Source organism: Gopherus flavomarginatus, chromosome 19 (genome assembly GCF_025201925.1).
Source record: "Gopherus flavomarginatus isolate rGopFla2 chromosome 19, rGopFla2.mat.asm, whole genome shotgun sequence".
In the NCBI taxonomy this organism is placed as follows: Eukaryota; Metazoa; Chordata; order Testudines; family Testudinidae; genus Gopherus; species Gopherus flavomarginatus.
Window position 1 is genome coordinate 12,332,185 of NC_066635.1, and position 21,440 is coordinate 12,353,624.

The window sequence follows — 21,440 nt, forward strand, 5'->3', positions numbered from 1 at the left end:
GGCCCTTGAAAAGTCAATGAGAGTCTTTCCATTGAATTCAGTCGTCTTCAAATCAGGCTTTAACCAGTAGGTTGCAACTGAAAATCCTGATTTCATACCAGGGCACCACAATGCTACCACCTGGGTGTACATTTAGGGTATGTCTACATTGCTCACTGAGCCAAGGTCTGCAGGACATGGGCCTGTAGACTCAGTGTTGCCATACACATGAGAGTCCACACTGCTTTGTAAACCTCAGTTTACAGTTGCTGGATCTGGGTCTCACACTTGTGCTAACGCATCCATATTGTACCTCACAGAGCTTCTGACTGAAAAATCAACGAATGGGTCAGTTTTGAACACTTCAAACTGAAAATCACTTCAACGTTCAGCAATTCATCGTGAAAATAGCTTTTCATTTTTCCATTGGCTCTAGTGTTCACATACCTCATCAGGAAATTGTTTTTTTCTGCATTGTTATTGTTCTGTTAAGCAAACAGAAAGACACAAGCCTATTACAAGAGCCTGATAAGAACCACAACAACCAAAGGAAGGTGGTCTAGGGAAGGTTTGTTCTTTAGCAAAGTTTGCCAGCATTCCAAATCCCTAATAAGCCATTTCTTAGATATCTCTGAAGAGAGGAAGGATGGTCCAGTGATTAGGGTGCTGACTTGGGAAATCTGAGGGCTTGTCTACATCAGAAAGTTGCAGCGCTGGTGAGGGAGTTACAGCGCTGCAACTTAGGAGGTGTACACATCTGCAGGGCACCACCAGCGCTGCAACTCCCTGTTTGCAGCGCTGGCCGTACTCCCGTTTTGTCTCGGGTGTAGAGGATCCAGCGCTGGTGATCCAGCGCTGGTAATCAAATATAGACACTTACCAGCGCTTTTCTTGACCTCCGTGGAATAAGCAGGTATCCCAGCATACCTGAGGAAGCCTCTGGTAATCAAGCTGGTCTCCTTCCCCGGCTTGCTCTCGCGTTCCCCGAACCCCGAGCAAGCAGGTCTCCTTCCCTGAGGTTTGCTGGGTGGTTCCGGGAACGCGAGAGCAAACCGGGGAAGTAGACCAGCTTCGCCGCGGTTTGCTCTCGCGTTTCCCGGAACCACCCTGCAAACCGCAGGGAAGGAGACCTGCTTGTTCGGGGGTTCGGGGAACGAGAGAGCAAACCGGGAAAGGAGACCAGCTTCGCCGCGGTTTGCTCTCACGTTCCCGAACCCCGAGCAAGCAGGTCTCCTTCCCTGAGGTTTGCTGGGTGGTTCCGGGAACGCGAGAGCAAACCGGGGAAGGAGACCAGCTTCGCCGCGGTTTGCTCTCGCGTTTCCCGGAACCACCCTGCAAACCGCAGGGAAGGAGACCTGCTTGTTCGGGGGTTCGGGGAACGAGAGAGCAAACCGGGAAAGGAGACCAGCTTCGCCGCGGTTTGCTCTCGCGTTCCCCGAACCTCCCTTGAAGCCGCCCAACAGCGCTGCAGTGTGGCCACATCTAACACCACTTGCAGCGCTGGTTGCTGTAAGTGTGGCCACTCTGCAGCGCTGGCCCTATACAGCTGTACTAATACAGCTGTAACAACCAGCGCTGCAAAATTTTAGATGTAGACATGGCCTGAGTTCAATTCCCTGCTTTAACAAAGACCCCCAGTGCGCCCTGGGGCAAGACATTTAGGCTGTGATCCCACTACAAGCACTGCAGCTACATCGCTGTAGTATAGACACTTGCTACAGCAACAGAAGGAGGGTTTTCTATTGCTGTAGTAATCGCTCAAGAGACAGTGGCTACATTGAAGAACTCTATACTGGAAGAAGTCTGTACTACATCTCTCGGGGGGCCGGGGGAGGAGCTGAATTTTTGACACCCTTGAGCAACATAGCCAGGTTGCCCTAAATTTTAGGTGGAAACCAGACCTTAGTCTCTCTATGCCTTAATTCCCCCCCTCTGTAGAATGGTGATAATAGCACTGGCCTACCTCACAGGGGTGATGTGGAAGGGGAATAAATTCATTAAAGATTATTGGCGCTTAGATACTCTGGTAATGGGGGCCATATAAGTACCTAAAATAGATCGATTATTTGAAACTGTCTGGAGACGCTAAATCAAAAACAAAAGCTCTTTGAGCCTGAACCAGAAGGGTGCTGGACATCTGCAAGTCCTATTGATTTAAATGAGTTTTGGGTGTGTAGTCTGTGCTTAGCCTCTGGCCATAACTGTACTATGGAAAACCCACGCTCAAAGAACATAAGCACAGCCATACTGGGTCAGACCAAAGGTCCATCTAGCCCATATCTTATCTTCCCACAGTGGCCTGTGCCAGGTGTCCCAGAGGGAATAAACAGAACAGGTAATCATCAAGTGATCCATCCCCTGTCGCCTATTCCCAGCTTCTGGCAAACAGAGGCTAGGGACGCCATCCTGCCCAACAGCCATTGATTGACCTATCCTCCATTAACTTATCTAGTTCTGTTTTGAATCCTATTATAGTCTTGGCCTTCACAATATCTTCTGGCAAGGAGTTCCATGGGTATACCATGCATTGTGTGAAAAAATACTTCCGTGTGTGTGTTTTAAACCTACTGCCTATTAACTTCATTTGGTGACTCCTAGTTCATGTGTTATGAGAAGGAGTAAATAACACTTCCTTATTTACTTTCTCCACACCAGTCATGATTTTATAGACCTCTATGATTTCCCACTTAGTCATCTCTTTTCCAAGCTGAAAAGTCCCAGTCTTATTACCCATTACCCCATCATGCCCTCACATGGCAGCCATTCCATACCCCTAATCATTTTTATTGCCCTTTTCTGAACCTTTTCCAATTCCAATATATCTTTTTTGAGATGGGGCAATCACATCTGCACACAGTACTCAAGATGTGGGTGTACCATGGATTTATACAGAGGCAATATGATATTTTTGTCTTATTATCTATCTCTTTCCTAATGATTCCCAATATTCTGGTCACTTTTTTGACTGACGCTGCACATTGAGTGGATGTTTTCACAGAACTATCTACAATCACTCCAAAATTTCTTTCTTGAGTGATAACAGCTAATTTAGACCCCATCATTTTATATGTATAGTTGGGATTATGTTTTCCAATGTGCATTACTTTGCATTTATCAACATTGAATTTCATCTGCTATTTTGTTGCTCAGTCACCCAGTTTTGAGAGACCCCTTTGCAGCTCTTCACAGTCTGCTGGGGACTTACAAAACTACTCAAGATAGTTATCATCTGCAAATTTTGCCACCTCACTGTTTACTCCATTTTCCAGATCATTTATGAATATGTTGAATAGGATTGGTCTCAGTACAAACACCGGGGGGACACCACTATTTACCTCTCCATTCTGAAAACTGACCATTTATTCCTACCGTTTATTTCCTATCTTTTAACCAGTTACCAATCCATGAGAGGATCTTCCTTCTTTTCCAGTGACAGCTTACTTTGCTTGTGCTTTGCTCAAGATGGAAGGCACGAGTCCTGCATGCATTCCTCCATTGCCTTTATTGTTGTGCTTGAAACTTAACATAAGGAATATATCTATTAAAAAAATACATTTCTCCCAACAAACCCAGCAAAGAAACTTCAAGAGAGCAGGCAAAATGCATTAAAGAATTGCCACCACTGAACCTATCCAGGGCAGATCTCATAGGGAGCAACGGAGCTCCATGCCACTTCAAATTCCAGACCACCATCAACACAGAGACCTACAGCCACGTGCATTTACTTTTGGCACTCACAGTTCCATTGATTTTTAACTGGCTCATTACAAAAGTCAGAGCACATTTGTTATTTTATGCATCAGGAGGAGAGGAAAAAAACAACAGACACAGACCAAACACCCCCCGCCTCTCTCTCTCTCTCTCTCTCTCGCTCTCTCTGTGTGTGTGTGTGTGTGTGTGTGTGTGTGTGTGTGTGTGTGTGTGTGTGTGTGTGTGTGTGTGAGAGAGAGAGAGAGAGAGAGAGAGAGAGAGAGAGAGATGGGAAAAGAAAAAAATAACCTCTATGAATTAAGAAACAGTGTGCGTGTTTCCAAGTGTGTGACGCTGAATACCAAAATCACCACCTGCCAAGCTGATAAAGCAACATGACCCAGCATGCAGGATGCCTCTTTATATAAATCGTTAGCTTTAAATATACCTCAGACAAAGGCTTTGGTGTCTTTTAAGAAGGCTAATGGTATAAATAGGCCTGTTCAAACTATGCAACACAATAGGACTGGGAAGTCGTCTTTGCTCCCTATTGTTAGCTACACCAGAGGTCTAGTCTCTTGCTTTTGATCAGAAGCATTTTGGCCTAGATTTTCAGAATGTAGTGATTTCAGATGCCTCTAGTTTTGGATACTCAATTTGAGATGGCTTAAATGGACCTGGTTTTCAGACAGACGCTGTTTAACACTGTCTAAAAATAAGGCCCCATTAGGTGTCTCAAGTTCGCCACCCAAAAACCAAGACATCCCAAGTGTACCAAGTCATTCTTGAAATCTTTGCCTTTACATTTGTTATATAGTGGTGAGAGGGGTTAAAGGATGGAGACACTCATCACAGGACAAACAGCAGGTTCATGGATGGCATATAATTAATGAACCTAACAAATGCACAACTTCATGTATATTCCAGCAGGCTATCTAAAGCACTTCTACGCAGGATGCCTGTGCCACAAACAGAGGTCTCTTGTTGCGTCCTGAGATGAATGACAGGCAAGTGGAAGATGGCTATAGTGTGCATAGAAGAAATCAAGGAGAAAATGAACTTGGGATTCTTGGTGGCAGGTACACTGGAGAATGCACATTTGAGGTTAGACAAACATGTGACAAGAGTGGGAGAAGAATGACCCGCAAAGAAAGCATGGGAGGAAGAGGGCAGGAAGAAAGACTGAGGATATGATGGAAAGACTCTGTCAGAGAAGTCTGAAGACAGGAGGACTGGAACTCCAAGACTCATGAGTCTATGTGTCATGGACCAAAAGGAGTGGTGAAGAATCCTGGGTACCACTCATCTTGTGTAAATGGGAAAAGGAGTTGAGAAATGCAGTGGAGTCATGCGAAGCAGGCAGTTAAGCCTGTCGTAATGTCTGCTAATCAACAGCAGACCAAGGTTTTCAAGTGACTTGAGATTCTGGATGCTCCACTGGAGACGCTATAAAAATGTCTGATTTTCAGAAAGTTCTGAGCACCTGCCCTTTGAAAATCATCCCTCTTTCAATGTATCTCAAGCTGACCACCCGAAAGTGGAGGCACCCAAAATTGCAGATCACTTTTGAAAATATTGGCTTGTTTGGGTAATCCACCAGCAAGTTCATGTTATAGGTATGCCTCTGTGCTTGATCTGCAAAAGATATATGAGTGGGACGGCCCCAGCTAGAGATGCTTTAGATTAAGCTGTAGAAACTCATGCTTCTAGCTCTGGAGGTCCCTGGGTCAGTCCCTGGAGCATGTGCCAATATGGTGGCCATCACATATGCACTAGACCTACAAACATTACTAGATTTTCCTCATAGGCCGACCACCTGATACAGTTCACTATCTGATTCAGTCATCAACTGACAGATAAGATTCCGACAGCTGAGCCAACCACCAAACATTGTGCATCATCTGGAGCTTTGACCTACAAACTTAGCATTACACAGTTTCGAGCATCTGCCGTTCTTTAGAACCGCAGCAAATGTTGGCTGGAGTCCTCGGTAAAAACTGTGAATGAACGGGTTTGCTTCCATTCTGCAAAGGCTGAAACAACACCACCTAAAGTCTATACTTGGAAAATTTGTATCAATGTAGCTACACCAGTTTTCAAACTCCCTGTATAGATGTGCTGCACTGATGTAAAATGGGACTTACTCTGGTTTCACAGAATATTACACCATTTCAGAGGTTCTCAAACTGGGGGTCGGGACCCCTCAGGGGATCGCAAGGTTATTGCATGAGGGGTCACAAGCTGTCAGTCTCCACCCCAAGTTCCACATTGCCTCCAGAATTTATAATGGTGTTAAATAAATTAAAAACACTTCTTAACATATAAGGCAGGGGTCACACTCAGAGGCTTGCTATGTGAAAGGGGTCACCAGTACAAAACTTTGAGAACCACTGCACCAGTGTAATGCATCTGTGCTGAGGGGTTGGAGTGGTATAACCGCTTGGTTTAGCAGCTGTTTGCAAAAGTAAGGGGAGCTGCCTAAAGACCATTAATGAAAGCCAGATCCCAGACCAGCATTAGAGTAGAACAAAATAAAGGATGCGCAGGATTCTACATACTCCCAAGCCCTCTCCAGCCCAGCCCAGCTGGGGAGAAGGAAATCCATTATTTAGAAATACACTTTTCCAATGCTGGTGAAGAAGTGTCGGGTTTATTACCTGGCTAAATTACATACTATTTTCAAAGAGACAAAATACATCCTCAGGGATTATGACAATGCTAAAAAATGTGCAGGCCCCAAATTAATTCCTCTGCAGGGACTAGAGGAGGAACTAACTGTTCCTCAATTCTTCAGAGGAAGAAATGTTGTTAAATTTATCTACTGGACTTAGAAAAAAAATAACGCCTTTCCCCAACCCCCTTATATCTTTTAGAGTCTCTGCCTCCCCTCCCCCAAGTTTGCACTGGCTTTTGTTGATGCCAACGAGATTTTCAAATATTTCCTTCCTCATTTCATTCTATTAAACCACTGATTGATTGAATGGTTAATACAGCATAGAACTATCCCATGGGAGAGTGGTTCCATTAGTAATGACAACTGACAATAGATTATGAACAGGCAGCTCCTCACATCAATTCATTAAAGCATCAGCAACAGAACCCAAGCCGTGGATATGCAGATATTCTATCCCCTTCCTCACTGCATGCTAATTGCTCTCCACATAGAAACTGAACTGGGATCCTTGCCCTCAGAATTTTCTGCAGAGGCCAGCAGGAGACAGAATCCTGCCCTCTGCTGGCCTCGTAAAAATCACCACAGCCATCTCAGGCCAATCCTGGAAGCTGTTGTAGCCTCCTCAGTCCCTGGAAATAGTCATGAACAGAGCTGAGCGCATAATAGATGGTGGTACTGAGAAACCCAGAAAAATAGTTTGGAACCAAATCTGCAACATTTTCCCTTGGGTTTATTTTTCTTGACAAAACAAAACAAACATAAAAGGCATTTGTTCAGGTTAAAAAAATTTCATTTTGAAAATGCCAATATCAAAATGGTTCATTTCTATTTTTTAAACGTTTTCCCCTCTGTTTTTCATTCAGCCAAAACTATTTGCTAAACTCGACCTCAATTCGCAAAGAGTTTTGTTCACTCCCAAACTGCATTTTTTTTTAAAGGCAAATTTACTATTCACTAAAATGAATTCACCCTGCACTAGTCATGAATCTACCAGGCTTGTGCCTCATCCTGTCCTCGGCACATCCGTCACCACCTAGTGGTGAGAAAAGAAAACTCATTCTCCTCTGTGTGTCTGGAACCAGCCTTCCTGTCCTTCTTGCATCACAAAAGCTCCCATGTTAACAGAACATGCTTGGATGGTCTGATGGCCCATGGCTGCATAGTGCCCTGCTATGCAAGAGATCAGTGTGCTGCGCTACGTTTGCTACGCCGCTGCAGAATATCTGACGGGAGAACATATGCCGACAGGAGAAAGCTCTCCCGTTGGCAAAATAAAACCAACTCTGAGTGGCACAAGCTGTCCTGCCACGGTAGTGCTGTCCACATTGATGCTTATGTTGGTCTGGCTTATGTCAGTCAGAGGGGTGGTTTACTCCCATCCCTGAGTGACATACATTATGCCAACGTAAGCTGAAGCTGACACTCTGGTGATCAATGGAACGGTCTCTTTCCATCACTCCAGCTAATCCTTGATCCTCACTAGAGGCATGCCCCCTCCCCGTTATGGAAAACACTGCAGTAGAAATCCTTTTGTCCTTCAAACCATACACCATAATCACCCAAACAAAGTGCTCGTAAACATCTTCTGGTATCAGATAACTTTTGTTTGTAAGAAAAACAAGTTCTGGGAAAGTTTAAGACAAATTTTATATTCACTTGTAAACAGAAAGCATCAGTAAAAACCCCGTCTGGGCAAATGGCACTGAGATGGAGAATTAGGGATTGAAATATGTAATTGACAACATTCTCCGCAAAACTGTACTCTGTTTGTACAAGCTCTAGCTAGAAATTCTACAGAGACAGAGCTATAGCGATAGAAATTAACGTTCCCTCAGCTCTACTGATACTATTGTTCAACACAGTGTTGAACTGAAATAGTCTTTACAGTGTTACCCTCCCCCCCAACCCCACCCAGCAACCTCTTAAGCCATCATGTAAGAACATGGAAAGCCTTTCTTTCCAGAGTGGATCTGATCTTGGCTACTGTATAAAGAGAGTGTGCGAGCTCCTTGACAGGAACCGATACAAGGCAATTTAAAGCTCACATGGGAAGGAAAATAGGAAACATACATTTGAAAAACCCTTCATTCTCCCGATCTGTGCCACTGTACAGCCCTCAGCAGAGATTAATTATTTTCTGAATGTCCATTACTCTTTACCTAATATTTGCAACAGGAAGAATGCCCCAGTTTTATATTATTGCAGGTCTGTCTCTTACACACTCTGTTCCCATCTCTGCTCTCTCTACTCTTCTACCATTGGCATCTTTCTCCGTCTTCCTGCAGTCCTGCTAATACTTTTGCAAGATCCTTCCCCTCTGCAGCTCATGCCATCTGGAACAGCCTTCCTGTATCACACCAACTCACTCCCAATTTCATTTGAACACGCATCTCTCATCCCTCGCCGGTTCCTTTGAATTTCTCTCTCCTTCTGCTGCTGTTTATTATTTAACTCTGTCTTTGTATTATTTAAACTGTGCTGGGAACAGAATCTGGATGAAAGCACCATTAATATAGGAAGCTGGGCCTTCAGCAAAAATATCATGCAAGCCAAAATCGTGACAGTTGGAGAATGAGAGATTGGATGGATAGTGGCAAAGCAGTTTCTGGAAGCCAAAAATGTATCTTCTGCCTCCGCACCTGACACAAAAAACTTCTCCGAGGTGCCTCTTGACATGCTGATTCTATGGTGTGGTGCCCCAGCCCTTCAGCTAACAACCTACGTAAGACAGAGTTGCACCTTCTAATGGCTATGTTAACACCTTCAACTGCCTGGGCTCATTTATAGTTTTGGAGTGGACATAACAGGGCTGCAGCTACTTTCAACTTTCTTTAGATACTTGAGGGGATTTTTCCAAAACCTTCAACATGCAAAAATCACTACACATGTCCAAGCCTTTCCCTTTTGTGAGAAAGTTTAAAGTCTGCATTAGTGGGATGTTGAGAGTGAATTTAGACCCAGTTCAGCAAGGCACTTCAGCATGTCCATTGCTTTAAGCATGTACTTAAGGCCCACTGAACTTAAGCATGTACTTAAATACTTTGTTGTACGGGGATGGGACTTAAATACTGCTTAAATATTTTGATAAATCAAGTCTCTGATATTTGAGTAGGTAAAATAAGCAAAGGAAACATGCCACACAGCAGCCCTGAGTTGCCCTTTGCTACATTTTTCTGCCAGTTCACTCTTCTGAGAACAAGCAGTCAAATTGCGGAGGTACATTTTAGACAAATTGGACCTGCTCAGAAAGAAGAGGGATACATTTTTGTATGCAAAATGAAAGTGTGTGCACGCCAGTCTTAGATGCGGCCTCGTGGACACGACAATGAACCTGAACTCAGGAGACGTGGATTCAAATTGTGGGTCTGCCATTGCTTTGCTGGGCGAGCCATGGCCCCTCCCCATGCCTCAGTTTTCCCATCTAATAAAGATATTGCCCTGTTTTGCAAAGTGCTTGCAGATCTATGTAAGAGCTAGGAATTATTATTATAAGGGTTTTATTACATACTCTGAAGCACACATGCAATTCAGTCAAATCTTTATTGCCCACAGATAACCCACCAGACTATTTCTAACAGCTTGTATAGCATCTGTCACCTGAGAATCACAAAACTCTGCTAATTAATTCTCACAGTAGTCCTGTGAGGAAGAGAAGCATTATTATTTTCCTCACCGTATAAGCAAAGTAAACCACAGCACAAAAGAGTTAAAGTCAGTGGCGAATACAGAGTCCACAGCAGTGCCAGACACAGAACCCAGAATTCTGCTGCTCCAGCTCATGAGGCAAGGTTAGCCACAGGCATATATTGTTTGGTAAGAAGCACTAGAGCTTTTTCCCCTTTGTATTAGTCAAGCTCTTTTGATAAGTGACTCACCTGCGGGGCTCGATGGAGGCTGTAGAAGAACAATGATTTTCTGCAAAGTCCCGGTACTTCTTAATGTTTCTTCAAACACTGTTTCCCTCTCAGATATGTCATAATTCATTGCTGGTTCATCAACACGGAGTACTTACTCTGATGAATGAACATGGGAATACAGAGCTAACACTTTCAATCTTGTTCCTATCATCTCAGCACGTATCAGAAACACGTTTTAAAAGATTTTTTTTACACCACTCAAATATGGCAGACTGAATGTCTGCAGGAACTAGTAACAGGAGACAGAGCCTTTTATAGTTAGGCTGTCAGTTCCCACAAGGACTAGGCTTGAGAGTGACCAAAAGCTGTTAGGCCACCCAAAAGCACTCAGTTGTTATGTGAAATCACTGCTCATCTCATAATGGCAAAGAAATACTGGATACAGTGGTCCAATATTCCTGTCTCAAACAGCAGGCCTGGGAAAAGTGCAAGAAACCCTGCAGGAGGCAATTACAAAATAATATGTCCACAGGGAAAGGTTATATCTAACCCCCAATGGTTAGAGGATTTCTTATGTCCTGAAGCACTAACGTTTATATCCCTTCCAAAATTTGGGGGTGGACGTATTTGTGTGTGTTGGGGGAGGTGTAATCCTTACTATAGCAACTCAGCAGAACCTTGTCATCATACAAAAATCCAATCCTTTTTGGAAGCCTGCACAGCTCAGTACAGTTGTCAAGTTTACAGGTATCCACACTGCAAAAACGGCCATCGCATTCGGCACTGGTCGACACCTTAGACAGGCGTCGTCTCAGCACCAAGGACTGAATTCACATGGAACGTGAGCATGGAATCTTACCCTGTTAGGGCAGGGTTGAGGCACATTGATGGGTCAGCATAGGAGCAGCTTGCAAATGGCACTGCCAATCTACTTGTTCTGTGATAAACAGAGGGTTTCATTATCCCCAGACTTGGATCCCAAATTATTTGACCTATTGTATCACAGAACACATGTAAGCACCAATAGGATCTGATCAACATGCTATACATTTAATTAACTGCAGCTCAGTTCTGCCGGCTTGGAATGCACACTATTACCACATTGATGGCGAAGAGTGAAATATGACGTCTAAAAGGAGATCACCTGATGGGCAACCATATAGATTATATTTCTATTTCCTCGCCTCATTAGACAAACTAATCTATTTCCTCTTTAACACAGATGTTTGCTTTGCATTCCAATCAATATTCCTTGCAAAACCCAAGTTCCCAACAAGGCATTGCAAAAACAACAAAATCTATTCAAAAGCACAGTTCTACATAGACACAAACCATCAAATTCTCTCTCTTTTTCACACATCAAATGCACAGAATGTGAAAGTCACTCCATCAATACAGTATGGTCTTTTGTGGATCAGAATAGAACCGAATAACCTTTACACAATTGTTCAAGCTCAACAAAATATTTCATGCTTCAAACCATTTCATTGTTTCTTGAGATAGTGATAATTGCTCATTGATGTTGCTTTAAAAAACCAGAAAGATCACTTACCTGCCAGAATATGCTGTCTATTGTATTTCCAAGAAAACCATCTCTCCCTTCTGAAGATACCAGCTTAGGTCCAAGAATGGTCATAAATTCATCAAAATCAACCTGGCCATCCCCTGGAATGAGAGGAAAACTATCAATGAGTCTTAGCTGATTCGTATCTCAAAAGTCACTCAAAAGTCCATGTGCCACCCTGGACAGCTCTGCCCCCTGGAAAGAAAACAAGTTATGAACCAGTGAGTGCATCATCCAGACACCATGATCACCAGCAAAATCACATCTGTTGCATGGGGAACAGCTCTCATTTCCATTCTTATTAGTGGTTTAATATTATATTACTATCCAAAGAGCAGCCAAGATCGGGGTCCCATTGTGCTACGTGTGGTACAAAAAGAGATGAAAAGGCTGTCCCCATGCCCTGCTGAGGTTACAAGCAAGTCGCTTCTAAAAACCAAACGTTCTTGAGCATTTCAGCAAGACCGCAACTTCCATTCGCTGTAGAAGGAAGGCAGCATGGCAGCACTGGACTGGGGCTCAGGAGACTTGGCTTCTCTTCCTAGCTCTGCCACTGGTTTGCTAGCTGACTTTTGTCCCATCACACCATCTCCCTTTGCCACAAATTCCCCATCTGTAAAAAGTGGGGATAATGATACTGATCTTGTAAAGTGCTTTGAGATCTGCAAAGGAAAAAGCTCTCTTTAAGAGCTAGGTATTAATTAATTTATTATCATCATCATCATCATCATCCTGTTTGTAAATCAGCCTGTAGAGAGTGAAATCTTTCCAAACTCTTACGCAGGTCCAAGTCCGTCCTGCAGCGGAGGTTGACATAACAAAGAACAGCCAGGCCATAATATAACCACAAGGCAATTCATATCAGCTTTCATCAATGTGTATCTTCTAAAATCCTGCGTACTCTGTATGCAGAGAAGACAGTGTAGACTCAGATCCAGTGTCATTAGCAGAAAAAGAAGACTGCTCGTGCAACTAATGAACTCAGCCTGTGCAGTCCCATGACCCCGCAGTATATTGTCTGTTTTGTAAATGAGCCCTGGCGCTGTCTGCAGTGTGTCCAAGTATGAATTATCACCTGGGAGGACTTTACAGAAGGATCAATACAAAATGCTAAGAAAGAAAGAGAGCATTTCTGTAGTGGTTAAGGAATCTTTCAAATACTTTGCTCTTCGAGGTTTTAAAAAGGTGAGCGCAATGCGCATCTGCTTCTTTGTACTTTTCAGCTCCCTACCACCACACTACCAGAGCACCTCACAACCTTCTAATGCATTTATCCTCCCACCACCTCTCTGAGGTAGGGAAGTGCTGTTCTCATTTGACAGTTTGGGAATGGAGGCATAGAAAGATTAAGAGACTGGCCTAGGGCCACATACTGAGACCAGGTCCACATTAGAAACATTTGCGGATATGGCAATGTCATGGAAAGAGTGTGATTTTTATGACAAGCCCTAATATAGGTGCAGTTATGCCAGCAAGAAACTGGTTTTGCCCGTATAGCTTATCCAGGGAGCTAATACAAAAAGCACTCTTTTGCCAGTATAAACTGGCCACATCAGGGGGGCTTTCTAGTGTTGTTCTAGCATAGACGTGGCATTAGCTGAACCTGGGTGTCCCAGGTCTCAAGCTAGCACCCTGATCACTGGGACCTTCCTGATTCTCTTCCCGATCCTGCACTTATTTAACCCAGTGGGAACAGACTGGCCCCACAGGAGCTTATGTGGGTTTTGTTCTTAAATTATCAAGAATTAATCAGTACTAAAAGATCAGACTAGAGCAGCTCTGGATAGTGGTCATTAGGGAAAAGCCAGTGTTAACCGGGGTATCTTAGATACTGCGGTGTGAGGTTACTTCTGAGTAAATACTGATTAATGGCAACACCTCCATAAGCATGCGCGTGTGTGTTTTGTGGGCTGCAGGTATTTGCCCTTTTCAGTGTAACTAAGATAACTGTTTGCTGTTCTCCATTTGTACGTATGCCTCATTTGTTGAAATCTATATAAACTAAATTCTTATCTGAGCAGAAAAATGATGACAAATAAGCCGAGCAGAGATTATTCCCTTTCCAGAACGATGATCTCTACCCACTCAAGAGTGCAGTCAATAATTTTCAGGAAGACATGCAGAGATGGAAAGAACATTCTGAGGGGGAAGCAACAAGCATTGCTCTGAAGAACGTAGCATGGATCCATAACAGGCTCAAGCCTGTCAGCTGCTAAGCAGTCTTGCCCCAAACCAGCAAGGCACTTCAGTTTGTGCATATCATATCATTGGGAATGATCCACACACACTTACAGCTAAGCATATGCTTAATGCGTTGCTGGATCAAGACCAGAGCACTCAGCACCTTATAGGATGCAGCCCCATGATAGAAGAGTCAATGCCAACATTCATTTCATAGATAGTCTATTAAGGGCGAGGTGGGGGTTGGGGCATAGGGACCCCACAACTTTGAGAGCAGATTTTTTAAATATTCATAGGCAGAGAGACGGTGCTCTTTTTGCTTCCCTGTGGGAGACAGAACTTTGTGACATCAAGTCAGACTGTATCAATCACATCACACTGGATCATGTTGTGGAATGCAATGCAAGGTGACAGTGAATTTAAGATGATGTACACTGCAATGCCTTGCTTAGAAGGAAATGCTGTAACGGAAACACACGCTACCTTACAAACTGGGTTAAAGATATTAGCCAGATTATCAAGAAAACAATTTGCATTTTAAATAGTTACTAGTACGTGACCACACATATATTAGCTTCTTCAGGTCTGACCCCAATATATTGAATTATCACATGACATTTTCTACTAGAGACAGTGTCATTTCATTTACGAAGAAGAGAAGCAGTGAGTGCTGCATAATAGAACAAGTGTCTAGAGTTCTGGGTTCACTTTCTGACTTACTAGAACTTTGGCCAAGTCATTTATAGTCACCACTCTGTGCCTCAGTTTACCCATCTAAACATAAGACTACTTCAACAAGGCTGTTCTGAGGCTGAATTAATTGAAGTTTGTACAGTGTTTTGAAAGCCTCCAATGAAAGATGCCACAAAAGTGCAAAGATATTTTATTTCCTTATATGCTGCACTTTCAGTTAAAACTGGTGACTAGCATATGACCTAAGCAGAACCAGGATTTTACATAACAGAAAAGGTCCCTTTGACATTTCTTTTAAGCATAACAAAATAAACACTTCCCACCATCAAACTGAGAAGAGATCCTGTATCAGAGATAGAAATCACAATTTAAACCAAGAACTCCTTTTATGGTATTCAACAGTGAACAGAAAAATCCTTAAATACCAATGTACGGATCATGGGAAAACGAACATAAAGAGCTACTTTCTGTTCTCAGGTATACTCCATGTAATACTGCTGTAATTGCAGACTTGAAATCAATGGGGTTTCTCTCAGGTATAAGGTTCTGTAAAAGGGATGATGCTGAATGAATATTGCTCCCCCTCAGATCAGCAGGAGTTAGGATTGGCTCAGAGGACCGCTCAGCATATTCAAGGATCAGACCTTAACTGAAGGCAGAATTTGATCCACAGTTGCTCTTACCTCACTCCCTTAACAATCTCAGCTAAGCACGTATCTCATCGAATTATAATCTATGATGCATTCAATCACATTCAGTACCTATACCAGGCCTATAGAAATCCTCGTTGGGAATCAGAGCAATCGAATGCCATTTTATTCAGAAATTTTAGGTTTCAGCAGAGATGGAGCCAAGATGCAAGGTTTGGATCCAAATGTGACTATCCCAGGCATTTGGGGGTGTTGGATTTGATGGCACTCTTCAGCCATTAGACAGATAGACCTGAGTCACACAAGTATGAAGCCAAACTTCCTCAGGGTTTGGGTGGGCCTGAATCCCATGTTCTGGTCTGAGCCCACCTCCAGCTTTATTAGCACATAATTTTTGTGTCATGCCCAATTCCTGCAGTTCTCTCTATGCCAAGAGATTTGCAATGTGTCCACCATCCACCTTCTACACCAGTCTCCCCTTCCTTCAACCTACAATTTTACATCAATTACCTTAGCAAATCCTCTTCACATTCAAGGACCTACCATCAAGGGCAATTTGACCAGTGAGGCAATCTAACGCAAATTAAACAGCAGGCACAGGGAGTGAGAAGATGCAAATCTGTTGCTTGTTCAGCTCAGATATTCCATTTCCCTTTTAGTGATGTAGAGCAGTATTCTCTTTTCTCTGCTCTCATCAGTTTTAAATGAGGAATAAGTTTATAAACCTGACCCATACTGAGCTCACTGCCCTGATTGATTATGACAATCAAACACTACTGTGACTTATTTATAAACCCAAGGTGCATAGAAACTCTACTAACGCAGCCGTACAAAGCTCATGGCATGTCAACACCTAAATATTTGTAGCCAACTGCACTTCAAAGCTTCCCAGCATCATGGAAAGTAGAGTAACATTTTCAGTAGTGGCCAAGTTACACCTACTCCTAACTAGTAGGTCAGACTGCAGGACTGCAACCATGGCCATGTGAGAAACAGAGTTGAAATAAAGTAATACACAACGTGGAAGGTCCTCACTATGTATTATTCTTCCCTAGAACCAGTCCACTGGCTTCTCTTTGTCTATCTAAAAGAGGATTTTTCAAAGAGTTGCTCTGTGAATTCTTCTGCCCGATCCCCTATAATACAACCCACTAACTGTCTTCCACTGAGGTCAAAGTGGAAGATGGGCTGGAAACTGTATAGCTAAAACCTTGCATAACAATGAAAATATAGCCCAGAACATATGTCATTGCAGTGTAACGTTCATGGGATGAACTAGACCCTGTTGTTGTCATTGCACAGGAGACACTATTCTAGCAAATAGATGCATCAAGTTACTTGCTGTCTTCCTTGCTGCTTAGTTCCCCCACAGGCCTAGGCAGTCTTGCCCTGCTTTAAGAAGACCGAACATAGCACATGGCCATTATCCGTTCATTGCTTGGGTTTGGTTGAGCTCTAATGACAATGAAGAACCTGGTTTGTTCCCATTTCCTGGAGTGGGATCATGAAAGGGAGACCAATTCTCTAGCAGTACGAAATTGCTCAAGGACAGTGGACTTTGCAAAGGTAAATACATTTTCAGGCAGAGATTTTGATGCTAAATTAGCACACAGGGGAACCCTTTCTGAAAAACCCTGGCCATGGCACAAAGGATAAGGCACATATATAAATGGAGATAAAAATCTGGTGTGTGTGGATTGATAAGTACCCACATTTTTCTTGTGTTTGACCTCCAGAATGCGGCTAGCTGGATATATTTGAATTAGTGAGGGAGTCACTTGCAGCTTAGGTCACAAGCATGCACGACCCTTCCGTTCATTTTTATTCTCTTAATAGCTAGCGGCAGTGATTCTCTGTCCTGCTCTGTGTCACTCTTTACTGCCATATGGTAACTGTGTGAAAAATATGGGATTTTGGGATTGCCACCCTGCTCTGCTCTAAAATTATACAGCTACAGCCACTGAGCTATTTTCAAGAAAAGTTGTGTGCCTCTTTCATAGACTTTAAAGCCAGAAGGGATCATGCAGCACTGCCTGCTCCTGGCCCCTTCACAAACTCAGTTTGAAACCGCTCCAAAGGACATGCACCAGGGCTCTTTTATTGTTCGTGCCTATCCCCACCACCTACGATTTACATATTTTACAGACCAGCATCCTAGGAGACCACTAGCTTCTCCTACTAGCAGGGATCTAGAGCTTCTTGCTCCTCTCTTTCCTGTCTCTCCACCTCTGCTTCCTCCAAGCCAGCTTTTTACAGCAGGCTGGTCACTCAAGCCTGCAGGTACATCTCCTCAGGTGACTAGGGCATGGCCTCCTCAGCCAGTCCTAACTAATCTCCATTTTTAAGCGGAGCTGGGCTAACAGGGGCCTGGGTTGGATCTCCGAGCCAGCACCCTGTTACAGACCATTATGATCATCTAGCCTGACCTACAGCATGACACAGGCCGAAGAACTTCACCCAGTAGTTACTTCATTGAATATATGACTTTGGTTTGAGCTATAGTGTCTCTTTTAGAAACTATCCAATCTTGGCTTAATGATTGCACGTGACGGAGAATCTGCCACATCCCTAGATAAGTTGTTCCATAATTAATTAGCTTCACTATAAAAATGGTGCCATATTTTCAATATGTGTGTGTCTCTGAGTATTTGTCTTCAGCATGTGGGTTTTCTATACTGTGGGGGAAAAGCTCCATTTCACAAATAAATTAATTACTCCTGGGATGAGGGTGTTTGTTTTGGAGGGGTCAGAGGGGCAATTGGAGAATGGGAAGGACAGTGAAGTAGCCAGCTATATACAAAACTATAATGATATTTTAAACTTATTGTATAAAATTGTTCTAAGGTCTCCTAGCACTTTACAAAGATTAATGAAAAGCCTCACAATAATAATAATATCCACTTTTCACAGCTGGGGAAATTGAGGCACAGAAAGCCGTAAAGTCACTTGTCCAAGGGTAACGCAAGAAGCAAGTGGCAGAGTCAGGAAGAGAACCTACGTCTCTCTGGCCTATCTGAGCTAATGCTCACATACACGCTAAGTCCCACCAGGCAATAATGCACGATCATTCTAGCATGAACTCAGATAACACACTGTAAAAGATCCTGGTGGCCTTTACTTTGTGAAGCTCTTACGCCTCCGTTGTTTGCAGCAAGGCTTTGACAGTGGGCACTGGGAAACACCAGCAGGCTGCACAAGTGCCTTTTCTTTGTCCCATGAAATTCCGTTCAGATTTTGCTGAGACACAAACTGTTAAAAATCACCATGCCCTTTCTCTCTTGCTCCTCCTGAACAAATTACAAAAACTTGCTATCATTGAACATACATAAACTCTCTACAGCTCACTGCAGGATTAAAGACACATTTCTGCAAATGGAGGATAAATAGAAATTATAAAAGACTCCCTTCAGGACATACCCTTCTAACAGTTTGGCTGTGAGGCGTTGTACATACCCCAAACTTAACTGGCCTCAGGACGGTGGTTAAATAACTCCATGAGCAGCCCATCTTTTTGAGTGGCTGGTGAAAGTTGGCAGCTGTGGATCATAGAAGGGTAAACATAAAACTCCATGATTTGGTTGGACTGGGGTGCCTAGCTGATGGAAGAGTCGGATTTGCATCCACCCTGTAAAGGGATCAGCTGGAGACCAAAGACAAGGAGCTAGTGGTTTGTCTGTCTGTTCTGCCCACAAGGGAGGAAACCCAAGAATCACTCAGTTTTACCCTGGCCTGGGATCTGCCTGTGAGAACCAGAGAGCTGAACTGACCACCAAGTCTTTGCATCCAATGATTCTGTTATCTATCCACACTGCAAGTGGGGTAATCTTAGAACTTACCATTTGCACCTTGTTTCAAGGGACTGGCATTTGTTCATTGCCCTTGCAAGGAGAGGGAGTTCAGAACTCTTCCAAGGACTGAATGCCTGTGTCCCCATTAGAAGAGACTCTTAGCCTATTCATATGAGTCAGCAGGACCCTCTCTAGCTGTTGACCCTGCAAGACAGTGATCGAAGACTAGGACTGTATCTTCAGCTCAGGTGCTTCCACCTGGGAACAAGTGATAGAAGCTTGTTGTCTAACACCAGAGATCATTTAAACCTCAGCCTGGTTACCAGACCTTGGAGATGCAGATGTGACAGCTGCCATCTTGGCCCACGTACCAGGGACTGAACAGGGACCTTCTGAGCTAAAACCATGAGCTGCTACAGTTTGAGCTAAAGAGCTACAGCTCTGGAGCTGGGGGCTGTAACAATTCATATCCTCTGTGGAGCCGCACCGAGTGGGATCTGTAACATACACACACCAGTAGATTAAACCAGGGATTCTAAAACGTCATTGCACCGCAACCCTGGTCTGACAACAAAAATTACTACACGACCCTAGGAGTGGGGACCAAAGCCTGAGCCCTGAGTCCCCCCTTTGGTGGGGTAAAAGTCAAACCCCAAGCCCCTCCCCCCAGGCCAGGGTGGGGCCCAAAGCTCCCAGGACTTCAACTCCAGTCAGGGAGTCTGTAACCTGAGCCCTCCACCCAGAGGTGAAGCCCTCGGGCTTTGGCTTCAGCCCTGGGTGGTGGGGCTCGGGTTGGCCCCAGACCCGGAAAGTCTAAGTCAGCCCTCGAGATCCCAATAAAATGGAGTCACAATGTACTTTGGGGTCCCAACCCACAGTTTGAGAATCGCTGGGTTAAACAACCAGAGAGACTGGTGCTTGCTCTCCACAACATCTATTACGAGTCAAAAATGAGCAGGTTGCTTTTTAGCACTTGGGTAGAGGAGAGCAGTCCAACGATAACAGCAACTTACATTGCAGTAAAAATTCACCAGGCATCTGTCAAGTGATATGTCAGCTCCACACAATCCCTTGGAAACCGTATAACCTCAAAATTACCTCTCTCTCCAAATGACTGCACTGCAGGTAAACATACTACGGGACCTGCTGTCCCTGGCTTGCCTCCACGTCCTTTGGCTGTGCCACTAGGCCATCGGGCCAATCTGCTGCAAGCTATCAATACTTATTCTGCAGAAATAGCCTCCTTTGCACTGCAGAGGCTATCATTAGGAGATGGGAGAGTGATGGCTATCAGGCAATGTGTAAAAGTGAAAGGATTATTGCAGATCCCTTACAATTTCAGAAAGTCTTACATGTTGCAGTAGATGAACAGTTTGCCAAATGCTCAGCTAAAGCAAAAACAAGTCAAGCTGGATGAGACCCTAATCATTTTTGCCTAAGAGGCTCCCACAATGGGAAGAAGCTCTGCAATCATCATTGCAGTTACCAGAGAGCTCTGCAACATTTGACACAACTGGGAAGCTGATAATTAAGTATGAGGAATTATAGACACAGTCCATACAAACTGCCCACGTGAGCACACACACACACACACAACCCCTATGTTTTTTTTTAAATTATTGATGTTACAAAGTCAAAGATAGAAGTGCCAGAATTTAAAGATGCAATCCCCATGTGCATAAGGATCCTGTATTGATCACATACTGTTTTTAGTACCGAACCCTGGCCTCAGTCAATGCACAAGATGTCCCAGTCTTCAGGTAATGAGAGAGCTGTTCAGTATTTCTTTTTATCCTCAACACCAGTATGTGGCCCCAAGCACACTTGCCAGACCCTGTACTGAACATGCAATTTGTTATTGCTCATTCACTTTTTTTTTTAAATGGTGTTCATCAGTGTAGTAACCTACTTGCCTCACAAACAATCATTCACTTTCACAACACCTTTGTGAGGGGGCGGGGGCGAGTAGCATTATCTCCATTTTGCAGTTGGGAACTGAGGCAAAGGAAGGTCGGGGCCAACTTTTGTTTCCACTCATTTTCAATGCCCAACTTGAGACACTATGGAACTGATATTTCAGGGGTACTGAGCAACCACAGCTCCCAGCTGTACTTGTGAATGCTCAACACTCAGATTCAAGAAACTGGACAATAATCAACAATTAGTGGCTGCATGAAAAAGCGCTGCTTTAAGTGACTTATGTGAGAACTCCAGTAGAGGCAATGCTTTCTAAAAGCCCTAGTTAATATGCAACAGCCATATCCCATTCCCCGCCCCTCACATTTGGTTTAAAGCACGGGAGAGAAACTCATCCTAAGAGAGTTAAACTATGAAATTGCATGTTGAGAAGCTTATGAGCCAGCT

General features: G+C 43.7%; 1 protein-coding gene across 1 annotated transcript in view; it reads right to left on the reverse strand.

Moving 5' to 3' along the window:
- Positions 1 to 293: 293 nt before the first annotated feature.
- The window catches only part of CALN1 (calneuron 1), a 159,718-nt gene continuing 138,571 nt past the window's right edge, over positions 294 to 21,440 (reverse strand). The window contains exons 4-5 of the mRNA XM_050929685.1: positions 11,753 to 11,865; positions 294 to 464 (exon numbers count right to left, since the gene is read on the reverse strand). Coding sequence (XP_050785642.1) covers positions 294 to 464; positions 11,753 to 11,865 — 284 coding nt within the window. The remainder of the gene's footprint in view (positions 465 to 11,752; positions 11,866 to 21,440) is intronic.